Source organism: Salmo salar, chromosome ssa01 (genome assembly GCF_905237065.1).
Source record: "Salmo salar chromosome ssa01, Ssal_v3.1, whole genome shotgun sequence".
NCBI lineage: Eukaryota > Metazoa > Chordata > Actinopteri > Salmoniformes > Salmonidae > Salmo > Salmo salar.
In genome coordinates this window covers 116,315,620-116,342,716 of record NC_059442.1, presented here as the reverse complement: position 1 = coordinate 116,342,716, position 27,097 = coordinate 116,315,620, and the positions used below count along the sequence as shown (strand labels likewise).

Genomic DNA, 27,097 nt, shown 5'->3' with positions numbered 1-27,097 from the left:
AGTATATTTCTTAACAATGACCAGCCTGACTGTTCACTGCCAGCTCTACAGGCCTCGACCTACAATAAATCTCTTAACAATGACCAGCCTGACAGCTTGACTGTTCATTGCCAGCTCTACAGGCCTCGACCTACAGTAAATCTCTTAACAATGACCAGCCTGACTTTTCACTGCCAGCTCTACAGGCCTCAACCTACAGTATATCTCATAACAATGACCAGCCTGACATCCTGACTGTTCACTGCCAGCTCTACAGGCCTCGACCTACAGTAAATCTCTTAACAATGACCAGCCTGACTGTTCACTGCCAGCTCTACAGGCCTAGACCTACAGTATAACTCTTAACAATGACCAGCCTGACTGTTCACTGCCAGCTCTACAGGCCTCGACCTACAGTATATCTCTTAACAATGACCAGCCTGACAGCTTGACTGTTCTCTACAGGCCTTGACCTACAGTAAATCTCTTAACAATGACCAGCTTGACTGTTCACTGCCAGCTCTACAGGCCTCGACCTACAGTAAATCTCTTAACAATGACCAGCCTGACTGTTCGCTGCCAGCTCTACAGGCCTCGACCTACAGTAAATCTCTTAACAATGACCAGCCTGACTGTTCACTGCCAGCTCTACAGGCCTCGACCTACAGTATATCTCATAACAATGACCAGCCTGACAGCTTGACTGTTCACTGCCAGCTCTACAGGCCTCGACCTACAGTAAATCTCTTAACAATGACCAGCCTGACTGTTCACTGCCAGCTCTACAGGCCTCGACCTACAGTAAATCTCTTAACAATGACCAGCCTGACAGCTTGATTGTTCACTGCCAGCTCTACAGGCCTAGACCTACAGTATATCTCTTAACAATGACCAGCCTGACTGTTCACTGCCAGCTCTACAGGCCTCGACCTACAGTAAATCTCTTAACAATGTCCAGCCTGACTGTTCGCTGCCAGCTCTACAGGCCTCGACCTACAATAAATCTCTTAACAATGACCAGCCTGACAGCTTGACTGTTCACTGCCTGCTATTCAGGCCTCGACCAACAGTAAATCTCTTAACAATGACCAGCCTGACTGTTCACTGCCAGCTCTACAGGCCTCGACCTACAGTAAATCTCTTAACAATGACCAGCCTGACAGCTTGACTGTTCACTGCCAGCTCTACAGGCCTAGACCTACAGTATATCTCTTAACAATGACCAGCCTGACTGTTCACTGCCAGCTCTACAGGCCTCGACCTACAGTAAATCTCTTAACAATGACCAGCCTGACTGTTCGCTGCCAGCTCTACAGGCCTAGACCTACAGTATATTTCTTAACAATGACCAGCCTGACTGTTCACTGCCAGCTCTACAGGCCTCGACCTACAATAAATCTCTTAACAATGACCAGCCTGACAGCTTGACTGTTCACTGCCAGCTCTACAGGCCTCGACCTACAGTAAATCTCTTAACAATGACCAGCCTGACTTTTCACTGCCAGCTCTACAGGCCTCAACCTACAGTATATCTCATAACAATGACCAGCCTGACATCCTGACTGTTCACTGCCAGCTCTACAGGCCTCGACCTACAGTAAATCTCTTAACAATGACCAGCCTGACTGTTCACTGCCAGCTCTACAGGCCTAGACCTACAGTATAACTCTTAACAATGACCAGCCTGACTGTTCACTGCCAGCTCTACAGGCCTCGACCTACAGTATATCTCTTAACAATGACCAGCCTGACAGCTTGACTGTTCTCTACAGGCCTTGACCTACAGTAAATCTCTTAACAATGACCAGCTTGACTGTTCACTGCCAGCTCTACAGGCCTCGACCTACAGTAAATCTCTTAACAATGACCAGCCTGACTGTTCGCTGCCAGCTCTACAGGCCTCGACCTACAGTAAATCTCTTAACAATGACCAGCCTGACTGTTCACTGCCAGCTCTACAGGCCTCGACCTACAGTATATCTCATAACAATGACCAGCCTGACAGCTTGACTGTTCACTGCCAGCTCTACAGGCCTCGACCTACAGTAAATCTCTTAACAATGACCAGCCTGACTGTTCACTGCCAGCTCTACAGGCCTCGACCTACAGTAAATCTCTTAACAATGACCAGCCTGACAGCTTGATTGTTCACTGCCAGCTCTACAGGCCTAGACCTACAGTATATCTCTTAACAATGACCAGCCTGACTGTTCACTGCCAGCTCTACAGGCCTCGACCTACAGTAAATCTCTTAACAATGTCCAGCCTGACTGTTCGCTGCCAGCTCTACAGGCCTCGACCTACAATAAATCTCTTAACAATGACCAGCCTGACAGCTTGACTGTTCACTGCCTGCTATTCAGGCCTCGACCAACAGTAAATCTCTTAACAATGACCAGCCTGACTTTTCACTGCCAGCTCTACAGGCCTCAACCTACAGTATATCTCATAACAATGACCAGCCTGACAGCCTGACTGTTCACTGCCAGCTCTACAGGCCTCGACCAAAAGTAAATCTCTTAACAATGACCAGCCTGACTGTTCACTGCCAGCTCTACAGGCCTAGACCTACAGTATATCTCTTAACAATGACCAGCCTGACTGTTCACTGCCAGCTCTACAGGCCTCAACCTACAGTATAACTCTTAACAATGACCAGCCTGACTGTTCACTGCCAGCTCTACAGGCCTAGACCTACATTATAACTCTTAACAATGACCAGCCTGACTGTTCACTGCCACCTCTACAGGCCTCGACCTACAGTATATCTCTTAACAATGACCAGCCTGACAGCTTGACTGTTCTCTACAGGCCTAGACCTACAGTATAACTCTTAACAATGACCAGCCTGACTGTTCACTGCCAGCTCTACAGGCCTCTACCTACAGTATATCTCTTAACAATGACCAGCCTGACAGTTTGACTGTTCGCTGCCAGCTCTACAGGCCTAGACCTACAGTATATCTCATAACAATGACCAGCCTGACTGTTCACTGCCAGCTCTACAGGCTAGACCTACAGTATATCTCTGAACAATGACCAGCCTGACAGCTTGACTGTTCACTGCCAGCTCTACAGGCCTCGACCTACAGTAAATCTCTTAACAATGACCAGCCTGACTGTTCACTGCCAGCTCTACAGGCCTCGACCTACAGTAAATCTCTTAACAATGACCAGCCTGACAGCTTGACTGTTCACTGCCAGCTCTACAGGCCTAGACCTACAGTATATCTCTTAACAATGACCAGCCTGACTGTTCACTGCCAGCTCTACAGGCCTCGACCTACAGTAAATCTCTTAACAATGACCAGCCTGACTGTTCGCTGCCAGCTCTACAGGCCTAGACCTACAGTATATTTCTTAACAATGACCAGCCTGACTGTTCACTGCCAGCTCTACAGGCCTCGACCTACAATAAATCTCTTAACAATGACCAGCCTGACAGCTTGACTGTTCATTGCCAGCTCTACAGGCCTCGACCTACAGTAAATCTCTTAACAATGACCAGCCTGACTTTTCACTGCCAGCTCTACAGGCCTCAACCTACAGTATATCTCATAACAATGACCAGCCTGACATCCTGACTGTTCACTGCCAGCTCTACAGGCCTCGACCTACAGTAAATCTCTTAACAATGACCAGCCTGACTGTTCACTGCCAGCTCTACAGGCCTAGACCTACAGTATAACTCTTAACAATGACCAGCCTGACTGTTCACTGCCAGCTCTACAGGCCTCGACCTACAGTATATCTCTTAACAATGACCAGCCTGACAGCTTGACTGTTCTCTACAGGCCTTGACCTACAGTAAATCTCTTAACAATGACCAGCTTGACTGTTCACTGCCAGCTCTACAGGCCTCGACCTACAGTAAATCTCTTAACAATGACCAGCCTGACTGTTCGCTGCCAGCTCTACAGGCCTCGACCTACAGTAAATCTCTTAACAATGACCAGCCTGACTGTTCACTGCCAGCTCTACAGGCCTCGACCTACAGTATATCTCATAACAATGACCAGCCTGACAGCTTGACTGTTCACTGCCAGCTCTACAGGCCTCGACCTACAGTAAATCTCTTAACAATGACCAGCCTGACTGTTCACTGCCAGCTCTACAGGCCTCGACCTACAGTAAATCTCTTAACAATGACCAGCCTGACAGCTTGATTGTTCACTGCCAGCTCTACAGGCCTAGACCTACAGTATATCTCTTAACAATGACCAGCCTGACTGTTCACTGCCAGCTCTACAGGCCTCGACCTACAGTAAATCTCTTAACAATGTCCAGCCTGACTGTTCGCTGCCAGCTCTACAGGCCTCGACCTACAATAAATCTCTTAACAATGACCAGCCTGACAGCTTGACTGTTCACTGCCTGCTATTCAGGCCTCGACCAACAGTAAATCTCTTAACAATGACCAGCCTGACTGTTCACTGCCAGCTCTACAGGCCTCGACCTACAGTAAATCTCTTAACAATGACCAGCCTGACAGCTTGACTGTTCACTGCCAGCTCTACAGGCCTAGACCTACAGTATATCTCTTAACAATGACCAGCCTGACTGTTCACTGCCAGCTCTACAGGCCTCGACCTACAGTAAATCTCTTAACAATGACCAGCCTGACTGTTCGCTGCCAGCTCTACAGGCCTAGACCTACAGTATATTTCTTAACAATGACCAGCCTGACTGTTCACTGCCAGCTCTACAGGCCTCGACCTACAATAAATCTCTTAACAATGACCAGCCTGACAGCTTGACTGTTCATTGCCAGCTCTACAGGCCTCGACCTACAGTAAATCTCTTAACAATGACCAGCCTGACTTTTCACTGCCAGCTCTACAGGCCTCAACCTACAGTATATCTCATAACAATGACCAGCCTGACATCCTGACTGTTCACTGCCAGCTCTACAGGCCTCGACCTACAGTAAATCTCTTAACAATGACCAGCCTGACTGTTCACTGCCAGCTCTACAGGCCTAGACCTACAGTATAACTCTTAACAATGACCAGCCTGACTGTTCACTGCCAGCTCTACAGGCCTCGACCTACAGTATATCTCTTAACAATGACCAGCCTGACAGCTTGACTGTTCTCTACAGGCCTTGACCTACAGTAAATCTCTTAACAATGACCAGCTTGACTGTTCACTGCCAGCTCTACAGGCCTCGACCTACAGTAAATCTCTTAACAATGACCAGCCTGACTGTTCGCTGCCAGCTCTACAGGCCTCGACCTACAGTAAATCTCTTAACAATGACCAGCCTGACTGTTCACTGCCAGCTCTACAGGCCTCGACCTACAGTATATCTCATAACAATGACCAGCCTGACAGCTTGACTGTTCACTGCCAGCTCTACAGGCCTCGACCTACAGTAAATCTCTTAACAATGACCAGCCTGACTGTTCACTGCCAGCTCTACAGGCCTCGACCTACAGTAAATCTCTTAACAATGACCAGCCTGACAGCTTGATTGTTCACTGCCAGCTCTACAGGCCTAGACCTACAGTATATCTCTTAACAATGACCAGCCTGACTGTTCGCTGCCAGCTCTACAGGCCTCGACCTACAGTAAATCTCTTAACAATGACCAGCCTGACTGTTCGCTGCCAGCTCTACAGGCCTCGACCTACAATAAATCTCTTAACAATGACCAGCCTGACAGCTTGACTGTTCACTGCCTGCTATTCAGGCCTCGACCAACAGTAAATCTCTTAACAATGACCAGCCTGACTTTTCACTGCCAGCTCTACAGGCCTCAACCTACAGTATATCTCATAACAATGACCAGCCTGACAGCCTGACTGTTCACTGCCAGCTCTACAGGCCTCGACCAAAAGTAAATCTCTTAACAATGACCAGCCTGACTGTTCACTGCCAGCTCTACAGGCCTAGACCTACAGTACAAGTCTTAACAATGACCAGCCTGACTGTTCACTGCCAGCTCTACAGGCCACGACGTACAGTAAATCTCTTAACAATGACCAGCCTGACTGTTCACTGCCAGCTCTACAGGCCTCGACCTACAGTATAACTCTTAACAATGACCAGCCTGACTGTTCACTGCCAGCTCTACAGGCCTCTACCTACAGTATATCTCTTAACAATGACCAGCCTGACAGCTTGACTGTTCACTGCCAGCTCTACAGGCCTCGACCTACAGTAAATCTCTTAACAATGACCAACCTGACTGTTCGCTGCCAGCTCTACAGGCCTAGACCTACAGTATATCTCATAACAATGACCAGCCTGACTGTTCACTGCCAGCTCTACAGGCCTAGACCTACAGTATATCTCATAACAATGACCAGCCTGACAGCCTGACTGTTCACTGCCAGCTCTACAGGCCTCGACCTACAGTATATCTCTTAACAATGACCAGCCTGACAGCTTGACTGTTCTCTACAGGCCTCGACCTACAGTAAATCTCTTAACAATGACCAGCTTGACTGTTCACTGCCAGCTCTACAGGCCTCGACCTACAGTATAACTCTTAACAATGACCAGCCTGACAGCTTGACTGTTCACTGCCAGCTCTACAGGCCTCGACCTACAGTAAATCTCTTAACAATGACCAGCCAGACTGTTCACTGCCAGCTCTACAGGCCTCGACCTACAGTAAATCTCTTAACAATGACCAGCTTGACTGTTCACTGCCAGCTCTACAGACCTAGACCTACAGTATATCTCTTAACAATGACCAGCCTGACTGTTCGCTGCCAGCTCTACAGGCCTAGACCTACAGTATATCTCTTAACAATGACCAGCCTGACAGCTTGACTGTTCACTGCCAGCTCTACAGGCCTCAACCTACAGTATAACTCTTAACAATGACCAGCCTGACTGTTCACTGCCAGCTCTACAGGCCTCGACCTTCAGTATATCTCTTAACAATGACCAGCCTGACAGCTTGACTGTTCACTGCCAACTCTACAGGCCTCGACCTACAGTAAATCTCTTAACAATGGCCAGCCTGACTATTCACTGCTAGCTCTACAGGCCTCGACCTACAGTATATCTCATAACAATGACCAGCCTGACTGTTCACTGCCAGCTCTACAGGCCTCGACCTACAGTATATCTCTTAACAATGACCAGCCTGACAGCTTGACTGTTCACTGCCAGCTCTACAGGCCACGACCTACAGTAAATCTCTTAACAATGACCAGCCTGACTGTTCACTGTCAGCTCTACAGGCCTCGACCTACAGTAAATCTCTTAACAATGACCAGCCTGACAGCTTGACTGTTCACTGCTAGCTCTACAGGCCTAGACCTACAGTTTATCTCTTAACAATGACCAGCCTGACTGTTCACTGCCAGCTCTACAGGCCTCGACTAACAGTATATCTCTTAACAATGACCAGCCTGACTGTTCACGGCCAGCTCTACAGGCCTAGACCTACAGTAAATCTCTTAACAATGACCAGCCTGACAGCCTTGACTCTTCACTGCCAGCTCCTTTCTGTGGATGACAAGAGTAGGGAGAGATGACAGTCGGGATCTGACAGTAGAACAGTGTTTGTGGTAGTGAGGGGGGGAGGAACACCCTAGCCTTGAGGGGGGGAGGGATTCAAACAATGTCTGTACACAATTTGTATTTATCTTGACAGTCTCACAGTGGTAGGTACACAGTGTGTTGTGTTCAGTGAAGTCAGTGGACTGAATTTCCCCCCCAACACATAACACTACGACGTCATTCCTCCCTTCTTCTGCACCCTCACAGACTATGTATAGATCCATAAATTGTTTTAAAAACGTGTATACCGTAGTACGATTTGTTGTTTTGTGTAGCCTACTCCTGGCTGCACAATCAATTTCTCTGCAGAGACAAATAAAGTTTAAATGTAATATAACTTGTTCCGGGTCATCCCCAGTAATGAGTTCTTCCCTCCCTTTCCCTGTCTCTCTGGCTACCTTTAGACTGGCAGCCCAATTCTGATCTTCTTTTGACCAATCACATAAGCTAAATCAGAATTGGTCTGCCTGTCTAAATGTAGCCTAGGTGTCTACTTATGATTTAAAATGTAGCCTAAAAGGGAAAAAATGTCTGTGCTGCAGGTGTGGTGGAGGGGAACATGGCTGCTGTCGAGGCCTACAAGTCGTCAGGTGGTGACATCGCCCGTCAGATGACTTCAGACGAGGTCCGTCTCCTGAACCGTGCCACTGCCTTCAACGATGGCTTTACGCTAGTTCACCTGGCCATCCGCTTCCAGAGACAAGACATGTTGGCTATCCTTCTCACTGAGGTAAAGTTAAAAAAAAATTTTTTTAAATAGAGTCAAGGTGAATGTCCAGATTCGGATAATTTTTTTCCCTCACGTGGACCGACTAGCTATTTAGAACAGTAGCCATTATCCTAATGGCTCAAACGTAAAGTGATTGCAAGTCAGGGAGACAAAGAATCTAGATAGGGGGGAAAAAAATGGCATCTTACTCATGGTCAGACTTATCACAACTGTAATTCACATATAAGCAAGCAACTGTACTCATTCGTTTTCCAAATCAGACATCTTGAAAATCCAACATAAGTTTCCGGAAACGGGTCACATTTAAACATTTTTTCAAGTAGGACATTTTTTTACTAATCCAAGTACTCTTATCATTTTTTTTTAAAGCAATGAGGCTGATGCAACATATCAGATCGTTTAGCTTAAAATGTTGATCCAGTTTTATTTATTCATATTATAAGCTCAACAATACGCACATGGCTGTATGCGCAAATCTTCCAAATTGCAATTAGCGGGGAAACATTGTTCTCAAAAGCACACCACATGTGTGAGCGGTTTCATGTGACAGAGATTAAAATATCTGTTAGAAATTAAGAAAGGGGAGATCTAAAGATGCTAGCATGGGTACAACTAGCATAGAATATGAGAAAATGTTTGGTTTGTATTTATTATGGATCCCCATTAGTTCCTGCCAAGGCAACAGCTACTCTTCCTGGGGTTTATTATGGATCCCCATTAGTTCCTGCCAAGGCAACAGCTACTCTTCCTGGGGTTTATTGTGGATCCCCATTAGTTCCTGCCAAAGCAACAGCTACTCTTCCTGGGGTTTATTATGGATCCCCATTAGTTTCTGCCAAGGCAGCAGCTACTCTTCCTGGGGTTTATTGTGGATCCCCATTAGTTCCTGCCAAAGCAGTAGCTACTCTTCCTGAGGTGTAGCAAAATTAAGGCAGTTATACAATTTTAAAAACATTACAATACATTCACAACATATTTCAAAATGCATTAAGTGTGTGCCCTCAAGTCCCTACTCTACAACACAAAACCCATGTGTACGTGTGTATATAGTGGGGGTGTTCTTTAATAGAAGCCTCTCAACATAATCCAGGTAGAATCAGGAATTCCCCAGGGCAGCTGTCTAGGCCCCTTACCTTTTTCAATCTTTACTAATGACATGCCACTGGCCTTGAGTAAAGCCAGTGTGTCTATGTTTGCAGATGACTGCTTGGAGTCACCCTGCATTGTAAATTGTCATGGTCAGAACATGTTGATGCAACGGTAACTAAGATGGGGAGAAGTCTGTCCGCAGTAAAGCGCTGTTCTGCCTTTTTAACAACACTATCAACAAGGCACGTTCTACATATCTCCTGTAGCAAGTCTGTTACTGTCATCCATCCTCCCAGTTACATATATCCTGTAGCAAGTCTGTTACTGTCATCCATCCTCTCAGTTACATATCTCCTGTAGCAAGTCTGTTACTGTCATCCATCCTCCCAGTTACATATCTCCTGTAGCAAGTCTGTTACTGTCATCCATCCTCCCAGTTACATATCTCCTGTAGCAAGTCTGTTACTGTCAACTTGAATTCCTTTAACTGGATAAAACTGTCTAAAATCAACTAATTCTGGAGGAGGTTATTCCTGGAGCAGCAGGGTGCCAGAAAATAAAAAGGTGTCTTGTCATAACGAGTCTCTCCTCCCTCCATCCCCGTGCAGGTGTCCCAGCAGGCAGCTAAGTGTATCCCTGCCATGGTGTGTGGTGAGCTGACAGAACAGATCCGCAGGGAGATCGCTGCCTCTCTGCACCAACGTAAAGGAGACTTCAACTGTTACTTCCTCTCTGACCTGGTGACCTTCACACTGCCCGCAGGTGACCGACCTGCCCTGTCTTTACTGTACATCAAGCTGTTTGTCCTCAAGTGTTCCTCAGTGATGATGAATTGATGGTTAACAAGCTGTAGGCTAAATGTCCGAGGGAGATTTGTTCATCATGATAAAAAATTTGCAAAAGGACTGAAATGTTTGATCCAATTTCAAGTTGTTCTGTATATAAAATACATTTAGCAAGTATGTTTAAGTGTGTGAATAAACAATGTAGGTTATCCTCGTAGTACATTAGCTAGCCTTAGTGAGGGAGAGACTGCATCCAGTCTTGTAGTACAGTAGCTAGCCTTAGTGAGAGAGAGACTGCATCCAGTATTGTAGTACAGTAGCTAGTCTTAGTGAGGGAGAGAGAGACTGCATCCAGTCTTGTAGTACAGTAGCTAGCCTTAGTGAGGGAGAGAGAGACTGCATCCAGTCTTGAAGTACAGTAGCTAGCCTTAGTGAGGAAGAGACTGCATCCAGTCTTGTAGTACAGTAGCTAGTCTTAGTGAGGGAGAGACTGCATCTAGTCTTGGTGAGGGAGAGAGAGAGATTGCAGCCAGTCTTTTCCTGCCTGCATAATATCGTCATTGAGATTTCAGAGATGTGCACTTAACTGTACACACACACACACACACACACACACACACACACACACACACACACACACACACACACACACACACACACACACACACACACACACACACACACACACACACATACTGTAGAGTTCCCGGGTTGTATTCTGTTTCAGAGCAGGCTAGTATTTCTGTGCAGGCAGAGCTTGGCTTCAGGCCATTACAGTAAGAGGGTTTTCTCTCTCTCTTTCAAGTCCAGTGTATTCACTATTGAGCCAGAGAATGGCCACCAGTGTTCTCTTCTGTGTATGCAGTTAGCCATGCAGCTACTGTGCCTTCAGAAAGTATTCATACCACTTGATTTATTCCACATTTTGTTGTTACAGCCTGAATTCAGAATGGATTTTTTTTCCCCTGATAATTGTAATGAGGTATATATCTGGGGAAGGGTATACAACAATTTCTAGAGTCTTGAAAGTTTCCATAATTGGGAAATGGAAAAAAATATTGAACTACCCAGACTCTGCCTAGAGCTGACTGTCTGACCAAACTGAGCTACCAGGCAAGAAGGACCTTGGTCAAGAAGGTGACCAAGAACCCAATGACCACCAATGACTACAGAGTTTCTCCACTTCACCTATCTGGGCTTTATGGGAGAGTGGCCAGACGGAAGCCACTCCTGAGAAAAAGGTACATGACAGCACGCCAAGGAGTTTGCAAATAGGCGCGTGAAAGACTAAGAGCATAAAGGCAAAAGATTCTGTGGTCTGATGAGACACATAAGAATTTTTGTTGTTGTCCTGAATGCAAAGCGCTATGTCTGGAGAAAACCAGACACAGCTCATCACCCGTCTAACACCACCGTGAAGCATGGCGGTGGCAGCATCATGCTATGGGGATGCTTTTCAGCGGCAGGGACTGGGAGACTGGTAAGGATGGAGGGAACAATGTATAGAGCCAAAAACAGGCAAAGCCTTGATGAGAACCTGCTTCAGAGTGCAAATGACCTTAAAACTGTGGAGATTTACATTTCAACAGGACAATGACTCCAAGCATACAGCCAAAGCGCAACGCTGAAATGACTAAAGAACAAGAGTGTGAAAATCCTTGAGTGGTCCAGCTAAATCCCAGACTTGAATCCCATTTGAAAATCTGTTGATAGACTTGAAGATTGCTGTTCACCGCCGCTCGCCAGCTAATTTAACAGAGCTTGAGGAAATCTGTAAGGAAGAATGGGAGAAAATCCCCGAATCCAGGATGTGCAAAGCTGATACAGACATACCCAAGACGACTCAAAGTTGAAACAGACGTACCCAAGACGACTCAAAGCTGGTACAGATTAGTATTGACTAGGGGATGTGAATACTTTTGAAAATTTGATATTTCTGTATTTCATTTTCACTAAATTAGTAAAAATGTCTAAAAACATGTTTTCATTTCGTCATTATGGGGTATTGTGTGTAGATGGGGGAGATGTTTTGTTATTTAATCCATTTTGAATTCAGTCTGTAACACAACACAATGTGTAATATGTCAAGGGTTATGAATTCTTTGTGAAGGCAGCTGTTTATGAAGAGCGTGTTACTGTTCAGTCACCATTGGCAAAATGTAGACCGTTTTATGGAGCAGCATTACAAGCATCTTTTCTCAGTGCTGTTTTGATTTGTGGGGGTGTTAGGCAGTCAATATAGGCAAATGTGAACAAGGGGCATTTTGAAATCTAGCTGATAAAAAAAAAAAAAAAAAAGCTAATATATTATTAAGTCACCTAATTCCTCTCTCTCTCTCTCTCGTTGTGTGTTTCTGCAGACATCGAAGACCTGCCCACTGCAGTCCAGGAGAAGCTGTTTGATGAGGTGTTAGATCGAGATGTACAGAAAGGTAAAAAAATCTCTGCGGATTCTGGGTATTTCTCAATATCTCCCATCAACCCCGTGCCAGGGATACGTACTGCATGTTGTAGATTTACCATTAGAATCAAATATGTGTTAGGTGTGTGTGTGTATGTGTGTGTGTGTGTGTGTGATCCTTTTACGTCCGTCTCAGATGACCAGATAAAATGATGGAAGACTCTACAAGGTGTCGAAAGCATTCCACAGGGCTACTGGCCCATGTTGACGCCAATGCTTCCCACAGTTGTCATGTTGGCTGGATGTCCTTTGGGGTGGTGGACCGTTCTTGATACACACGGGGAAACTGTTGAGTGTGGGAAAAACCCTGCAGCGTTGCAGTTCTTGACACACTCAAACTGATGCGCCTAGCACCTACTACCATACCCTGTTCAAAAGGCACTTAAGTATTTTGTCTTGCTCATTCACGCTCTGAATGGCACACATACACAATCCATGCCTCAATTGTCTCCAGTCTTAAAAATCTTTCTTAAACCTGTCTCCTCCCCTTCATCTACACTGATTGAAGTGGATTTAACAAGTGACATCAATAAGGGATCATAGCTTTCACCTGGTCAGTCTGTCATTGAAAGAGCAGGTGTTCCTAATGTTTTGTACACTCAGTGTATGTTAGGTGTGAATTTTGTGGGTGATAATTCTGCGTCAGTCAGTCTTTCAGATGAGCAGGTGAAAAAGCGAAGAGTCCTCCTTTAGGAGCCCCAATCTGCTCCTCTCCTCAGCTAGTTAGTTACCTCACCTCCCTCTCCTCTCCTCAGCTAGCTAGTTACCTCACCACCCTCTCCTCAGCTAGCTAGTTACCTCACCACCCTCTCCTCAGCTAGCTAGTTACCTCACCTCCCTCTCCTCAGCTAGCTAGTTACCTCACCGCCCTCTCCTCTCCCCAGCTAGCTAGTTACTTCACCTCCCTCTCCTCTCCCCAGCTAGCTAGTTACCTCACCTCCCTCTCCTCTCCCCAGCTAGCTAGTTACCTCACCGCCCTCTCCTCTCCCCAGCTAGCTACCTCACCCTCCTCTCCTCAGCTAGCTAGTTACCTCACCTCCCTCTCCTCTCCCCAGCTAGCTAGTTACCTGTCCTCAGCTAGCTAGTTACCTCACCGCCCTCTCCCCAGCTAGCTAGTTACCTCACCTCCCTCTCCTCTCCCCAGCTAGCTAGTTACCTCACCTCCCTCTCCTCTCCCCAGCTAGCTAGTTACCTGTCCTCAGCTAGCTAGTTACCTCACCACCCTCTCCTCTCCCCAGCTAGCTAGTTACCTCACCGCCCTCTCCTCTCCCCAGCTAGCTAGTTACCTCACCGCCCTCTCCTCAGCTAGCTAGTTACCTCACCACCCTCTCCTCTCCCCAGCTAGCTAGTTACCTCACCACCCTCTCCTCAGCTAGCTAGTTACCTCACCTCCCTCTCCTCAGCTAGCTAGTTACCTCACCACCCTCTCCTCTCCCCAGCTAGCTAGTTACCTCACCTCCCTCTCCTCTCCCCAGCTAGCTAGTTACCTCACCGCCCTCTCCTCTCCCCAGCTAGCTAGTTACCTCACCGCCCTCTCCTCTCCCCAGCTAGCTAGTTACCTCACCCTCCTCTCCCCAGCTAGCTAGTTACCTCACCTCCCTCTCCTCTCCCCAGCTAGCTAGTTACCTCACTTCCCTCTCCTCTCCCCAGCTAGCTAGTTACCTGTCCTCAGCTAGCTAGTTACCTCACCACCCTCTCCTCTCCCCAGCTAGCTAGTTACCTCACCGCCCTCTCCCCAGCTAGCTAGTTACCTCACCTCCCTCTCCTCTCCCCAGCTAGCTAGTTACCTCACCTCCCTCTCCTCTCCCCAGCTAGCTAGTTACCTGTCCTCAGCTAGCTAGTTACCTCACCACCCTCTCCTCTCCCCAGCTAGCTAGTTACCTCACCTCCCTCTCCTCTCCCCAGCTAGCTAGTTACCTCACCGCCCTCTCCTCAGCTAGCTAGTTACCTCACCACCCTCTCCTCTCCCCAGCTAGCTAGTTACCTCACCACCCTCTCCCCAGCTAGCTAGTTACCTCACCACCCTCTCCTCTCCCCGGCTAGCTAGTTACCATCAGGGTTAACTACACAGACGTTTCAGCTGTACATCCTTATTAAGTGTTCACTTGCTCAGTGATTTTCCCAGGTGTGTCTAGGTCTCGGAGGTGTCTTGTGACCTATTTCAGCTAGTAGTGTAATTGGGTTACGTGGGAGAAATAGGATGCTCCAGTTGGTTGTTGCAGGGCCAAGTGGAGACGAGAGAAGAATTAAGTCATTGAGTGGCTGTGTCCTCTCTCTCCCTCCCTCTCTAAATGGCTAACAATTTATGTGTCCTCTCTGTGTGTGTGTGTGTGTCCTTTCTCTCTCTCTGTGTGTGTGTGTGTGTGTGTTTCCTTTCTCTCTGTGTGTGTGTCCTTTCTCTCTCTCTCTGTGTGTGTGTGTGTGTGTGTGTGCGTGCGCGTGTGTGTGTCCTTTTTCTCTCTGTGTGTGTGTGTGTGGTCTCTACAGAGCTAGAGGAAGAGTCTCCCATCATCAACTGGTCTTTGGAGCTGGGAACCAGGCTGGACAGCAGACTGTATGCCCTGTGGAACCGTACACAGGGAGACTGCCTGTTAGACTCAGTACTGCAGGCTACCTGGGGGATATACGACAAGGACTCTGTCCTCCGCAAGACCCTCCACGACAGCCTGCATGACTGCTCTCAATGGTAAGAAACACACGGATATATGGATACACACACACACACACACACACACACACACACACACACACACACACACACACACACACACACACACACACACACACACACACACACACACACACACACACACACACACACACACACTGTCCTCTGCAAAGATTTCCAGGACAGACTGCACGACTGCTCTCCCCGTATCCACACGCTGGAATACCACATACTGGAATACGAATACCACACACTGGAATAGCACACACTGGAATAGCACACACTGGAATACCACAGGCCAATACAATATAACTTTATTGTTCATATGTTACAGTGACCCCCCCCCCCAATATTGCGATTCGATGTTCCAAACATATGGCTCACTATAGGTCTGCTACAGAGAGACAGAGAGATATGGCTCACTATAGGTCTGCTACAGAGAGACAGGGAGATATGGCTCACTATAGGTCTGCTACAGAGAGACAGGGAGATATGGCTCACTATAGGTCTGCTACAGAGAGACAGGGAGATATGGCTCACTATAGGTCTGCTACAGAGAGATAGGGAGATATGGCTCACTATAGGTCTGCTACAGAGAAACAGGGAGATATGGCTCACTATAGGTCTGCTACAGAGAGACAGAGACAGATATCCCGATAGGTAACTGTCAGTATTTTCCCCCATCACTAAGTAGAGCCTTGTTGCAGAGTAGGAGACTCCTGGCAGGTAGTTATATCCATAGGAGATTAGATGGCTACTGCTGTCTAGCTGGTTCTTTGGGTTGTATTTGATCCCTGGCAGGCAAAGCTAATGAGGTGTTTGTTCTGTGTTGCAGGTTCTACACACGGTGGAATGAGTGGGAGTCCTGGTAATGAGATGTTTGTTCTGTGTTGCAGGTTCTACACACGGTGGAAGGAGTGGGAGTCCTGGTAATGAGATGTTTGTTCTGTGTTGCAGGTTCTACACACGGTGGAAGGAGTAGGAGTCCTGGTAATGAGGTGTTTGTTCTGTGTTGCAGGTTCTACACACGGTGGAAGGAGTGGGAGTCCTGGTAATGAGGTGTTTGTTCTGTGTTGCAGGTTCTACACACGGTGGAAGGAGTGGGAGTCCTGGTATTCTCAGAGCTTTGGTCTCCACTTTTCCCTCCGAGAGGAACAGTGGCAGGAGGACTGGGCCTTCATACTCTCTCTGGCCAGCCAGGTAACACACACACACACACACACACAGAGATCAGCCTTTCTATCCCTTTTTGTGTTGCTTTTGTATTATATAATGCAATGTTATTATTTGATGTACTTTGTTTATCTGATCAGAGTTATACAATATACAGCTGTCACTATCATGACCAAATCATGTGAAAGTTCCTCAAATTGATTGAAATGCTAATTGCAGGGTAGCCTATTGGTTAGAGACAGGTAGCCTAGTGGTTAGAGCGTTGGACTAGTAACCGAAAGGTTGCAAGTTCGAATCCTCGAGCTGACAAGCTATTAATCTGTTGTTCTGCCCCTGAACAAGGCAGTTAACCCACTGTTCCCCGGGAAGCCGTCATTATAAATAAGAATTTGTTCTTAACTGACTTACCTAGTTAAATAAAAGTAAAATAAAAAAAATGACTTGAATGGGATTTGTGCCACCAATGCTAAAACATTAGCATGTGGAAAAAGTGCCAGGGAAACTAAACCAGAGCACGGATTGCTGTCATACCTTGTCCATAGACTGCTGACAGGATAAGGAAACCAATGTCATTTGGGTAGACTATCCCTTTAAGCCTTCCATTGTGAGGAGACTAAAGTATTGTAGTACATTGAATATCTCCTAATCACCAATCTCATGCCTGTCTGCCTGCCTGCCTGTCTACCTGCCTGTTTTCCTGTCTACTTTCCTGTCTACCTGCCTGTTTTCCTGTCTGTCTGCCTGTCTGTCTGTTTTCCTGTCGGCCTGTTTTCCTGTCTGCCTGTTTTCCTGTCTGTCTGTTTTCCTGTTTTCCTGTCTGTCTGTCTGTCTGTCTGTCTGTCTGTCTGTCTGTCTGTCTGTCTGTCTGTCTGTCTGTCTGTCTGTCTGTCTGTTTTCCTGTCTGCCTGTCTGTCTGTTTTCCTGTCTGCCTGTTTTCCTGTCTGTCTTCCTGTCTGTCTGCCTGTTTTCCTGTCTGCCTGTCTGTCTGTTGTCTGTTTTCCTGTCTGTCTGCCTGTTTTCCTGTCTGTCTGCTTGTCTGTCTGTTTTCCTGTCTGTCTTCCTGTCTGTTTTCCCCACAGCCTGGTGCCAGCCTGGAACAGACTCACATCTTTGTTCTAGCACACATTCTTCGTCGACCAATCATCGTGTACGGAGTGAAGTATTACAAGAGTTTCCGTGGAGAAACGTTAGGCTACACTCGTTTCCAAGGTGAGTGGAGCGGAGAAACGTTAGGCTACACTCGTTTCCAAGGTGAGTGGAGAAACGTTAGGCTACACTCGTTTCCAAGGTGAGTGGAGCGGAGAAACGTTAGGCTACACTCGTTTCCAAGGTGAGTGGAGAAACGTTAGGCTACACTCGTTTCCAAGGTGAGTGGAGTGGAGAAACGTTAGGCTACACTCGTTTCCAAGGTGAGTGGAGAAACGTTAGGCTACACTCGTTTCCAAGGTGAGTGGAGCGGAGAAACGTTAGGCTACACTCGTTTCCAAGGTGAGTGGAGCGGTAGAATCATTATCTTGGGAGTCTATTGTGATAATACACAGGTTTAACGTAGCGCTTTACAAGGACCCAGACACTTCAGTCTTCCAAGCGTAATGGGCAGCTACGTAACGGTTATAGCTATAACTCACATCTATATAAGTAGACCAGTCAGTCTGACCCCAGACCTGTAGAGAGAGAGAGAGAGACACACACACTTCATGTCATTATAGAATGGGTGGCAGGATTTTAACAACCTGGACCCTGCATGAAAACAATCAGCTGAAATAGTGTGTTGTTATTAGACCAGAGGAAGCTGTAGATAGAGACTGTGTGTGTGTGTGTGTGTGTGTGTGTGTGTGTGTGTGTGTGTGTGTACCTAAGCTGAGCCTACATATGAAACCTTATAGGAACAACATATTATCTCATAGCAGAGTTGTATGTGCGTTGTGGGCGCGATGGGCCCAGGAGTGGGGTTGCCATGGTCGCTGGGTAACATCAAAACTACACAGATCTCCAAATCCTTTCCTTTCATGTTTAGTACTATGTACATGTCGGTAGGAGAGAAAGGCACAAAGTCTGGGTGGCCATTTGATTAACTGTTCAACAGTCTAATGGCTTTGGGGTAGAAGCTGTTCAGGAGCCTCTTGGACCTAGACTCGACGACTCGGTACTGCTTGCCGTGCGGTAACAGAGGGAACAGACTGTGACTTGGGTGGCTGGAGTCTTTGACAATTTTTAGAGCCTTTCTCTTGACACCGCCTGGTATAGAGGTCCTGGATGACTGGGACCTCTGTACCAGTGATGTACTGGGACGTACACGACTGACCTGTCTCTCTACCTGTACAGGTGTGTACCTGCCCCTGTTGTGGGAGCAGAGCTTCTGTTGGAAGAGTCCCATCGCCCTGGGTTACACGCGTGGACACTTCTCTGCCCTGGTCGCCATGGAGAACGACGGCTACGACAATCGCGGCGCGGGCGCCAACCTCAACACTGACGATGACGTCACAGTAACCTTCCTGCCGCTGGTAGACAGCGAGAGAAAACTGCTGCACGTACATTTTCTGTCTGTACATGAGGTAAACATTAACTCTTAGCCTACAATTTCCGCGCGCCCCCAGCGTAAATCTAATTACATAATATTAAAATACATCTGTTTAAACTAGAGAGATGTTTTTTTTTGGGGGGGCGTCTCAACCCGTCGATATCGCCCTTCCACATCTACAGTGAAAAAGTGGGAGAGCTAGAACTGTGTTTGTCAGACCAGGAGACATCCCGAAAATCGGTCTTCTCACAACAAAAAAATCGGTCTGGAGCGTCCGACCGGTTTGGCCTAGATAAGTATCATGACCACTCTATTGAATGATGAGACTCACCAACACGATGGCGTTCCCCGTTGGTCTGGGACGCCCACAAGACTCGTCTGAAGTCGGTACAGCCTCTTCTGCAACCTTCAGTCTGTAGTGTCCGACTGGTTTGGGCTACACACTAATATAACCCCCTCTGTGGACAGCTGAGACTCTCATCAACACGATGGTGAACTAACTATGTAATGGAATGATGCAAACTAACATTAAAGTGACAGTTATTAATGTATGTGGGTATAACTGACAGTAAAGTGACACTTAGAAATAACTGACAGTAAAGTGACAGTTATAAATGTATTTTATTTTTTATTGTACCTTTATTTAACTAGACAAGTCGGTTATTAATGTATGTGGGTATAACTGACAGTAAAGGGACAGTTATTAATGTATGTGGGTATAACTGACAGTAAAGGGACAGTTATTAATGTATGTGGGTATAATTGACAGTAAAGTGACAGTTATTAATGTATGTGGGTATAACTGACAGTAAAGGGACAGTTATTAATGTATGTGGTTATAACTGACAGTAAAGGGACAGTTATTAATGTATGTGGGTATAACTGACAGTAAAGGGACAGTTATTAATGTATGTGGGTATAACTGACAGTTATTAATGTATGTGGGTATAACTGACAGTAAAGTGACAGTTATTAATGTATGTGGGTATAACTGACAGTAAAGGGACAGTTATTAATGTATGTGGGTATAACTGACGGTGGCTACCGATAGTGGCTAATATTTAACACAATATAAATTATTTTAAAAATAAAGTGAAAAGTTCGGATGTATAATGAGAACATTCTAGAAATCACAAATCGACTCGGTAGGTTTGGCGCTGTACTGTCATTTGCTCATGGCTACAGAAGCCTATAGCCGGGCTCTCCACATTTAATTCCTGCCAGGTTATAAAGGCCAGCATTTCATAAACGTCACTGTGGAAAAGCTATGATCCCTTATTGATGTCACTTGTTAAATCCACTTCAATCAGTGTTGATGAAGGAGAGGAGACAGGTTAAAGAAGGATTTTTAAGACTGGAGACAATTGAGACATGGATTGTGTATGTGTGCCATTCAGAGGGTGAACGGGCAAGACAAAAGATTTGTAAGGGCCTTTGAACGGGGTATGGTAGTAGATGCCAGGTACACCGGTTTGAGTCAAGAACTGCAACGGTGCTGGGTTTTTCACGCTCAACAGTTTCCCCGTGTGTATCAAGAATGGTTCACCACCCAAAGGACATCCAGCCAACTGGACACAACTGTGGGAAGCACTGGAGACAACATGGGCCAGCGTCCCTGTGGAACGCTTTCAACACCTTGTAGAGTCCATGACCTGATGAACTGAGGCTGTTCTGAGGGGAAAAGGGGGAGCAACTCAATATTAGTGTTCTTAATGTTTTGTCCACTCAGTTATACCCACATACATTAATAACTGTCACTTTACTGTCAGTTATACCCACATACATTAATAACTGTCACTTTACTGTCAGTTATACCCACATACATTAATAACTGTCCCTTTACTGTCAGTTATACCCACATACATTAATAACTGTCACTTTACTGTCACTTATACCCACATACATTAATAACTGTCCCTTTACTGTCAGTTATACCCACATACATTAATAACTGTCACTTTACTGTCAGTTATACCCACATACATTAATAACTGTCAGTTATACCCACATACATTAATAACTGTCACTTTACTGTCAGTTATACCCACATACATTAATAACTGTCACTTTACTGTCAGTTATACCCACATACATTAATAACTGTCACTTTACTGTCAGTTATACCCACATACATTAATAACTGTCAGTTATACCCACATACATTAATAACTGTCACTTTACTGTCAGTTATACCCACATACATTAATAACTGTCACTTTACTGTCAGTTATACCCACATACATTAATAACTGTCACTTTACTGTCAGTTATACCCACATACATTAATAACTGTCACTTTACTGTCAGTTATACCCACATACATTATATTCTAGTTTGCTTCGTTTTTTTGTTCATTCTTTCCAATGTGTGTCACTCTCTGTCTAGATGGGTAACGAGGAGCAGCAGGAGAAGTTGTTGAGGGAGTGGTTGGACTGCTGTGTAACGGAGGGAGGCATGTTGGCCGCAATGCAGAAGTCGTCCCGTCGACGCAACCACCCTCTGGTCACACAAATGGTGGAGAACTGGCTGGATGGATACCGACAGATCTGTCCCTGCGCCTCTCTCTCCGACGGGGAGGAGGAGGATGAAGATGAGTGAAGGAGGGGAAGGACACAGTGACAGACACAGGAGAGGGTGACAGAGGAGGATATGGCGTCACTGGATGGGACTCGAGACCACTAGCATCCTTCATACAGTACCATACGCCTCCTCACCTCAAAGAGGATCGACGATCTTCTGCGCTGCCACCTGAGGCTGTATCCCAAAGCACATAGGGGTTCTGCTCAAAAAGTAGTGCGCACTATATAGGGAATAGGTTGCCATTTGGGACGCAGGCGGAGCGTTCAATGGTCTTTCACTCTGCCATCTCAGAAGCACTGAAGAGAGGAGACTTGCTCTGGTTCTGAAAGAACACTCTAGAACACATTCTAGAATCTCCTCAACAAACCATGACAACAACAATGGGTGCGTTCGTAAATTCACTCAGGAGAGCCTTGTCAGGTTGTAAATTCAGAGCGCACAACGGCAATCAAGCACCCAAGCTAACTGGCTAACGGTGGTTAGCTTGCTAGCTACTTCCAGACACATAATGAGAGAACACCTCACTCTGACTATTTTACTCTCCCTAGTAGAGCTGGTTAGGCTGTTTTACATGTTATCCAGAGTGTTGGTGACTGTAACTGTGCTGCTGGCAACAATTGAATTACGTTTCTTTTTTTCTTTTTTTTGCAGAGGTTTACTGACACCGGTCGTATTCAACGGGTGTTGCGTGTTTTATAAATGAATCAGTTATTCTGTCCCTCTCTCACACTGACGACAGTGTTCTGAAATGGGAGTAGATAGCCAGAGGGAATTTACGAACACACCCAAGGACAGCAACTACCACAAGTAGCAACCCATAGTATTTTAAATAAACAACTATAGTGTGTGAAATGTTAATCATCTTTAAAATATTTAGTTTTTCCATTTCCCCCAGTGTAATTATTTATCCATCATTGTAATAATGCATGTGTTGTATAAATGATGTACTAGGAAACAACAACAAAAAAATACCAGCATCAAAGTGGAAGACAGGAATCCTCATTGACTATCACTACTATGGACATCTACCTACGAAACCACATTACTTAACAATTTTTCTAAAGTTTTCCGCTACCTATTTTGTTATTGAGAATACTTGCCGTTTTCAATCCCCTCCACCAGAGAGAAGTAGTGCTATGTTTAGGAAGCTATAGTTATATTTAAGGAAACTTAAAGGACTGCTGCACTCATGAAATTAAACTATTCTATTTAGAGGATTATAAATGCTAACAGAATTAGCTTAAAGCTAAAGCAGAGTTATTAAGGACACTTTTCATCCCACAATGTGTGTATCTACAAGGTTAACCAGGAAGAGCATCTGTTTTTCTGGATCGTTTATCCCTTCTCCAAAATCCTTTAAAAAAGTTGGATGGTAAAACTGTGTTTAGGAGAGCAAGGGAGAGAGAGAGAGAGGGGCACAGGGAGAGCGAGAGAAAGAGAGAGAGAGAGAGGGGCACAGGGAGAGAGAGGGGCACAAGGAGAGCGAGAGAGAGAGGCACAGGGAGAGCGAGAGAGAGGGGCACAGGGAGAGAGAGAGAGAGAGAGGGGCACAGGGAGAGCGAGAGAGAGAGGGGCACAGGGAGAGCGAGAGAGAGAGGGGCACAGGGAGAGCGAGAGAGAGAGGGGCACAGGGAGAGCGAGAGAGAGAGAGGGGCACAGGGAGAGCGAGAGGGGCACAGGGAGAGCGAGAGAGGCACAGGGAAAGCGAGAGAGACACAGGGAAAGCGAGAGAGAGAGGCACAGGGAGAGAGAGAGCGGGGCATAGGGAGAGAGAGAGAGAGAGAGAGGGGCACACGGAGAGAGAGAGAGAGAGAGGGGCACACGGAGAGAGAGAGAGAGGGGCACAGGTAGAGAGAGAGGGGCACAGGGAGAGAGAGAGAGAGAGAGAGAGAGAGAGGGGCACAGGGAGAGAGAGAGAGAGAGAGGGGCACAGGGAGAGAGAGAGAGAGAGGGGCACAGGGAGAGAGAGAGAGAGGGGGACACGGAGAGCGAGAGAGAGAGAGGCACAGGGAGAGAGAGAGGGGCACAGGGAGAGCGAGAGAGAGGGGCACAGGGAGAGAGATGCACAGGGAGAGCGAGAGAGAGAGGGGCACAGGGAGAGCGAGAGAGAGAGGGGCACAGGTAGAGAGAGAGGGGCACAGGGAGAGCGAGAGAGACACAGGGAAAGCGAGAGAGAGAGGCACAGGGAGAGAGAGAGCGGGGCATAGGGAGAGAGAGAGAGAGAGAGAGAGAGGGGCACACGGAGAGAGAGAGGGGCACAGGTAGAGAGAGAGGGGCACAGGGAGAGAGAGAGAGAGAGAGAGAGGGGCACAGGGAGAGAGAGAGAGAGAGAGAGGGGCACAGGGAGAGAGAGAGAGAGAGGGGCACAGGGAGAGAGAGAGAGAGGGGCACAGGGAGAGAGATGCACAGGGAGAGCGAGAGAGAGAGGGGCACAGGGAGAGAGAGAGGGGCACAGGGAGAGAAGTTGGATGGTAAAACTATTTATTTGTTTAGGAGAGAGAGGCAGCGAGAGGGCAGAGAGAGGGCGAGGGGGGGGTCAGAGAGAGGGCGAGGGGGGGCAGAGAGAGGAGAGTTTTATACTTTTTTCTGCTCTTGGTTTTTCTGTGTTTTTGTTTGATTATTTCCATCATTCACTCTCTGAGGAGAAAACCTGTACAAGTTGGGTGCCATTTGTTAGTGTGATGTATTAAGTCATTGATGTTCCAGCGGTGGATCGATATTATGGTGGGAGAAGAGATGGGCCTAAAATAACAAACACTCAGCTGCTTTTCTAAAACGAGTCCATTAAAGGGATAGTTCACCCAAATTACAAAATGACACAATTAATTTGCTTACTCTGTAAGCAGTCTTATGGAAAAGGTATGATGGCAATCCATGATTTGGTTTTATTTCCTGACACTGTTTTAGCATTTTTGCACAAATCCCATTCATGTCATGCTACCGATTATTAGCATTTTTGGCACAAATCCCATTCACGTCATGCTAGCGATTTATTAGCATTTTTGGCACAAATCCCATTCACGTCATGCTACTGATTTATTAGCATTTTTGGCACATATCCCATTCACGTCATGCTACCGATGTATTAGCATTTTCCGGCATCATGTCCAAATCATCTGAAAGTATCTCTAATGGATTGTGAAGCTCAACAGAGTCACTTACAGCAAAGATTTTCTATTATATTGACAAGATAATTGAGTGGGACCATTCTAGCCAATGAGAGGGCAGATATGCGTGTGAACAACAGGCACAATTCCCATATAAAGTTGTTTTTGTTGTTTTTTTCACAGTTGCCGAAATGCCACGGCATCCATTTGTAACAACCTAACATGCTGACTAGACCGGGTACGCAGATGTGCGTTGGCGCGTGAGCAGTTTGGAAATAGAGCCAAGTAGCCAAACAGACGCTCGTTGATGTGCGCGAGCAGTTTGGATGACGTGCTGCAAGTCCCGCCTCTCCCATCTCCTCATTGGTTTTTAGGAGCATATATCCATGTGGGTGATTGAAAGATGAACTGCAGTCCACACACCAGTCCAGTTGGTGGTGGTAATGCACCTTAAAGTTGGTTACCAAACCGCCATATAAAGTCCACAGAAGAAGAAGATAATGATGACTATAAACCAACTAGGTTTCCCCTTTTTATCTGTGGATTAATTGTCAGAGTAGAGAAAACACTGTGTTGTGTGACTCAAAATGGGTCGAAATTCTAGAAAGATCCAGGAAGAAAAAAGGGACCTTGTGCATTTCAGGTAAAATAACAACCCAATGTTTATATCCCAGGACAAATTAGCTAGCAACAGCAAGCTAGCTAGCCAAATGTCCATTAATGTGTTAGTTGGTTCAGAGTTTGTTTTGGTATTTCAACCTACGCGTCCAGATTTGCGCCTGGTGTGGATGTACAAAATCAACATGCGGGCGATGGCGCATGCGCATGCCCTAGTCTGCATATAAACCTCACGTAGCAAATTAGCAGTTCACTTTTTTTGTTGACAATCCAACACTTATTGAGAGATTTCGGGCGAAGTAAACCCTCTCGTTTTGCCTCTTCTGATAGATGATTGGTACATACTGTAATGCTAACATCGGTACCATGACTTTGAATGAGATCTGTGCCACAAATGCTAAAAACGTTAGCATTTGGAAACGGTGCCAGGTAAAAGAAATGGAGGAACTTATTCAAGAAAGATCCAGTGTAATATATTATAAAAAATGAAGCGAACTGGATGGAATATGGGCAAAAATGCACCAAATTATCTTTTAAATCTTCAACATAGAAATGTTACCAAAAATAATTTACCGAAACTACAGATGATGTAGTTGCCCATGATTCACCAAACGATATTTTGAAAGAGGAAGTAAAGTACTTTAAGAACATGTTTTCGTTTCAGTTTCCTCCATCTCCACTAACCGAAGCTAATTGTATGGATTTTTTTTACTATTAATAATGTGAAATTAACATCTGTTCAGAAAGACTCATGTGAAGGCCAAATTACAGAGGAGGAACTTCTTGATGCAATTAAAGCCTTTAATTCTGGAACAACTCCAGGGCTGGATGGCATACCAGTGGGGGTATACCAAACTTTTATTTGATATACTGAAGAGGACCGTTATTAGCATGTTTTAACCACTCCTATATAAATGGTAGATTATCAGACACTCGACAAGGTCTGATTTCATTATTACTGAAACAGGATCCAAGTGGTGTGTATATATATATATATATATATAAAGATCCAGTCCATTTAAAAAAAATTGGTGGACTCTTACACTTCAGTGTTGTGATGCAAAAATTCTAGCTAAATACTTGGCGCATAGAATTAAAAAAGTATTGTCAGATATTATTCATCCTAATCAGACAGGTTTACATACATTGGACATAATATAAGACAGGTAGTGGAAACACAAGACAAGCTAAACACCTTCTTTGCCCGCTTTGAGGATTATTCAGTACCACCGACGCGGCCCCCTACCAAGGACTGCGGCCCCCCCCCCATCCTTCTCCGTGGCTGACGAGAGTAAAGACATTTAAACGTGTTAACTCTCGCAAGGCTGCTGGCCCAGACGGCATCCCTAGCCGCGTCCTCAGAGCATGCGCAGAGCAGCTGGCTGGTGTGTTTACGGACATATTCAATCGCTCCCTATCCCAGTCTGCTGTTCCCACATGCTTCAAGATGGCCTCCATAGCTACTGTACCAAAGAAGGCAAAGATAGTCAGTCATTTAGTTCAGTTATCGCTCCGTAGCACTCACTTCTGTCATCATGAAGTGCTTTGAGAGACTAGTCAAGGATCATATCACCTCCACCTTACCGGCCACCCTAGAAACCTCTTCAATTTGCTTACCGCCCCAACAGGTCCACAGACGATGTAAACGCCATCACACTGCACACTGCCCTAACCCATCTGGACAAGAGGAATACCGATGTAAGAATGCTGTTCATTGACTACATCTCAGCATTCAACACCATAGTACCCTCCAAGCTCATCATTAAGCTTAAGGCCCTGGGTCTCAACTAGAGGTCGACCGATTATGATTTTTCAACGCCGATACCGATTATTGAGGACCAAAAAAAGCCGATACCAATTAATCAGAC

At 46.1% G+C, this 27,097-nt stretch overlaps 1 protein-coding gene across 1 annotated transcript in view; it reads left to right on the top strand.

Annotated features, from left to right (window-relative positions):
* The window catches only part of LOC106613841 (ubiquitin thioesterase ZRANB1), a 99,925-nt gene extending 77,183 nt beyond the window's left edge, over nt 1-22,742 (top strand). The window contains 8 exon segments of the mRNA XM_045687720.1: nt 8,040-8,227; nt 9,925-10,078; nt 12,462-12,533; nt 15,050-15,248; nt 16,310-16,430; nt 17,483-17,612; nt 18,729-18,958; nt 21,310-22,742. Of these exon segments, the coding sequence (XP_045543676.1) occupies nt 8,040-8,227; nt 9,925-10,078; nt 12,462-12,533; nt 15,050-15,248; nt 16,310-16,430; nt 17,483-17,612; nt 18,729-18,958; nt 21,310-21,522 (1,307 nt within the window). The 3' untranslated portion in view covers nt 21,523-22,742.
* The last annotated feature ends 4,355 nt before the right edge of the window (nt 22,743-27,097 follow it).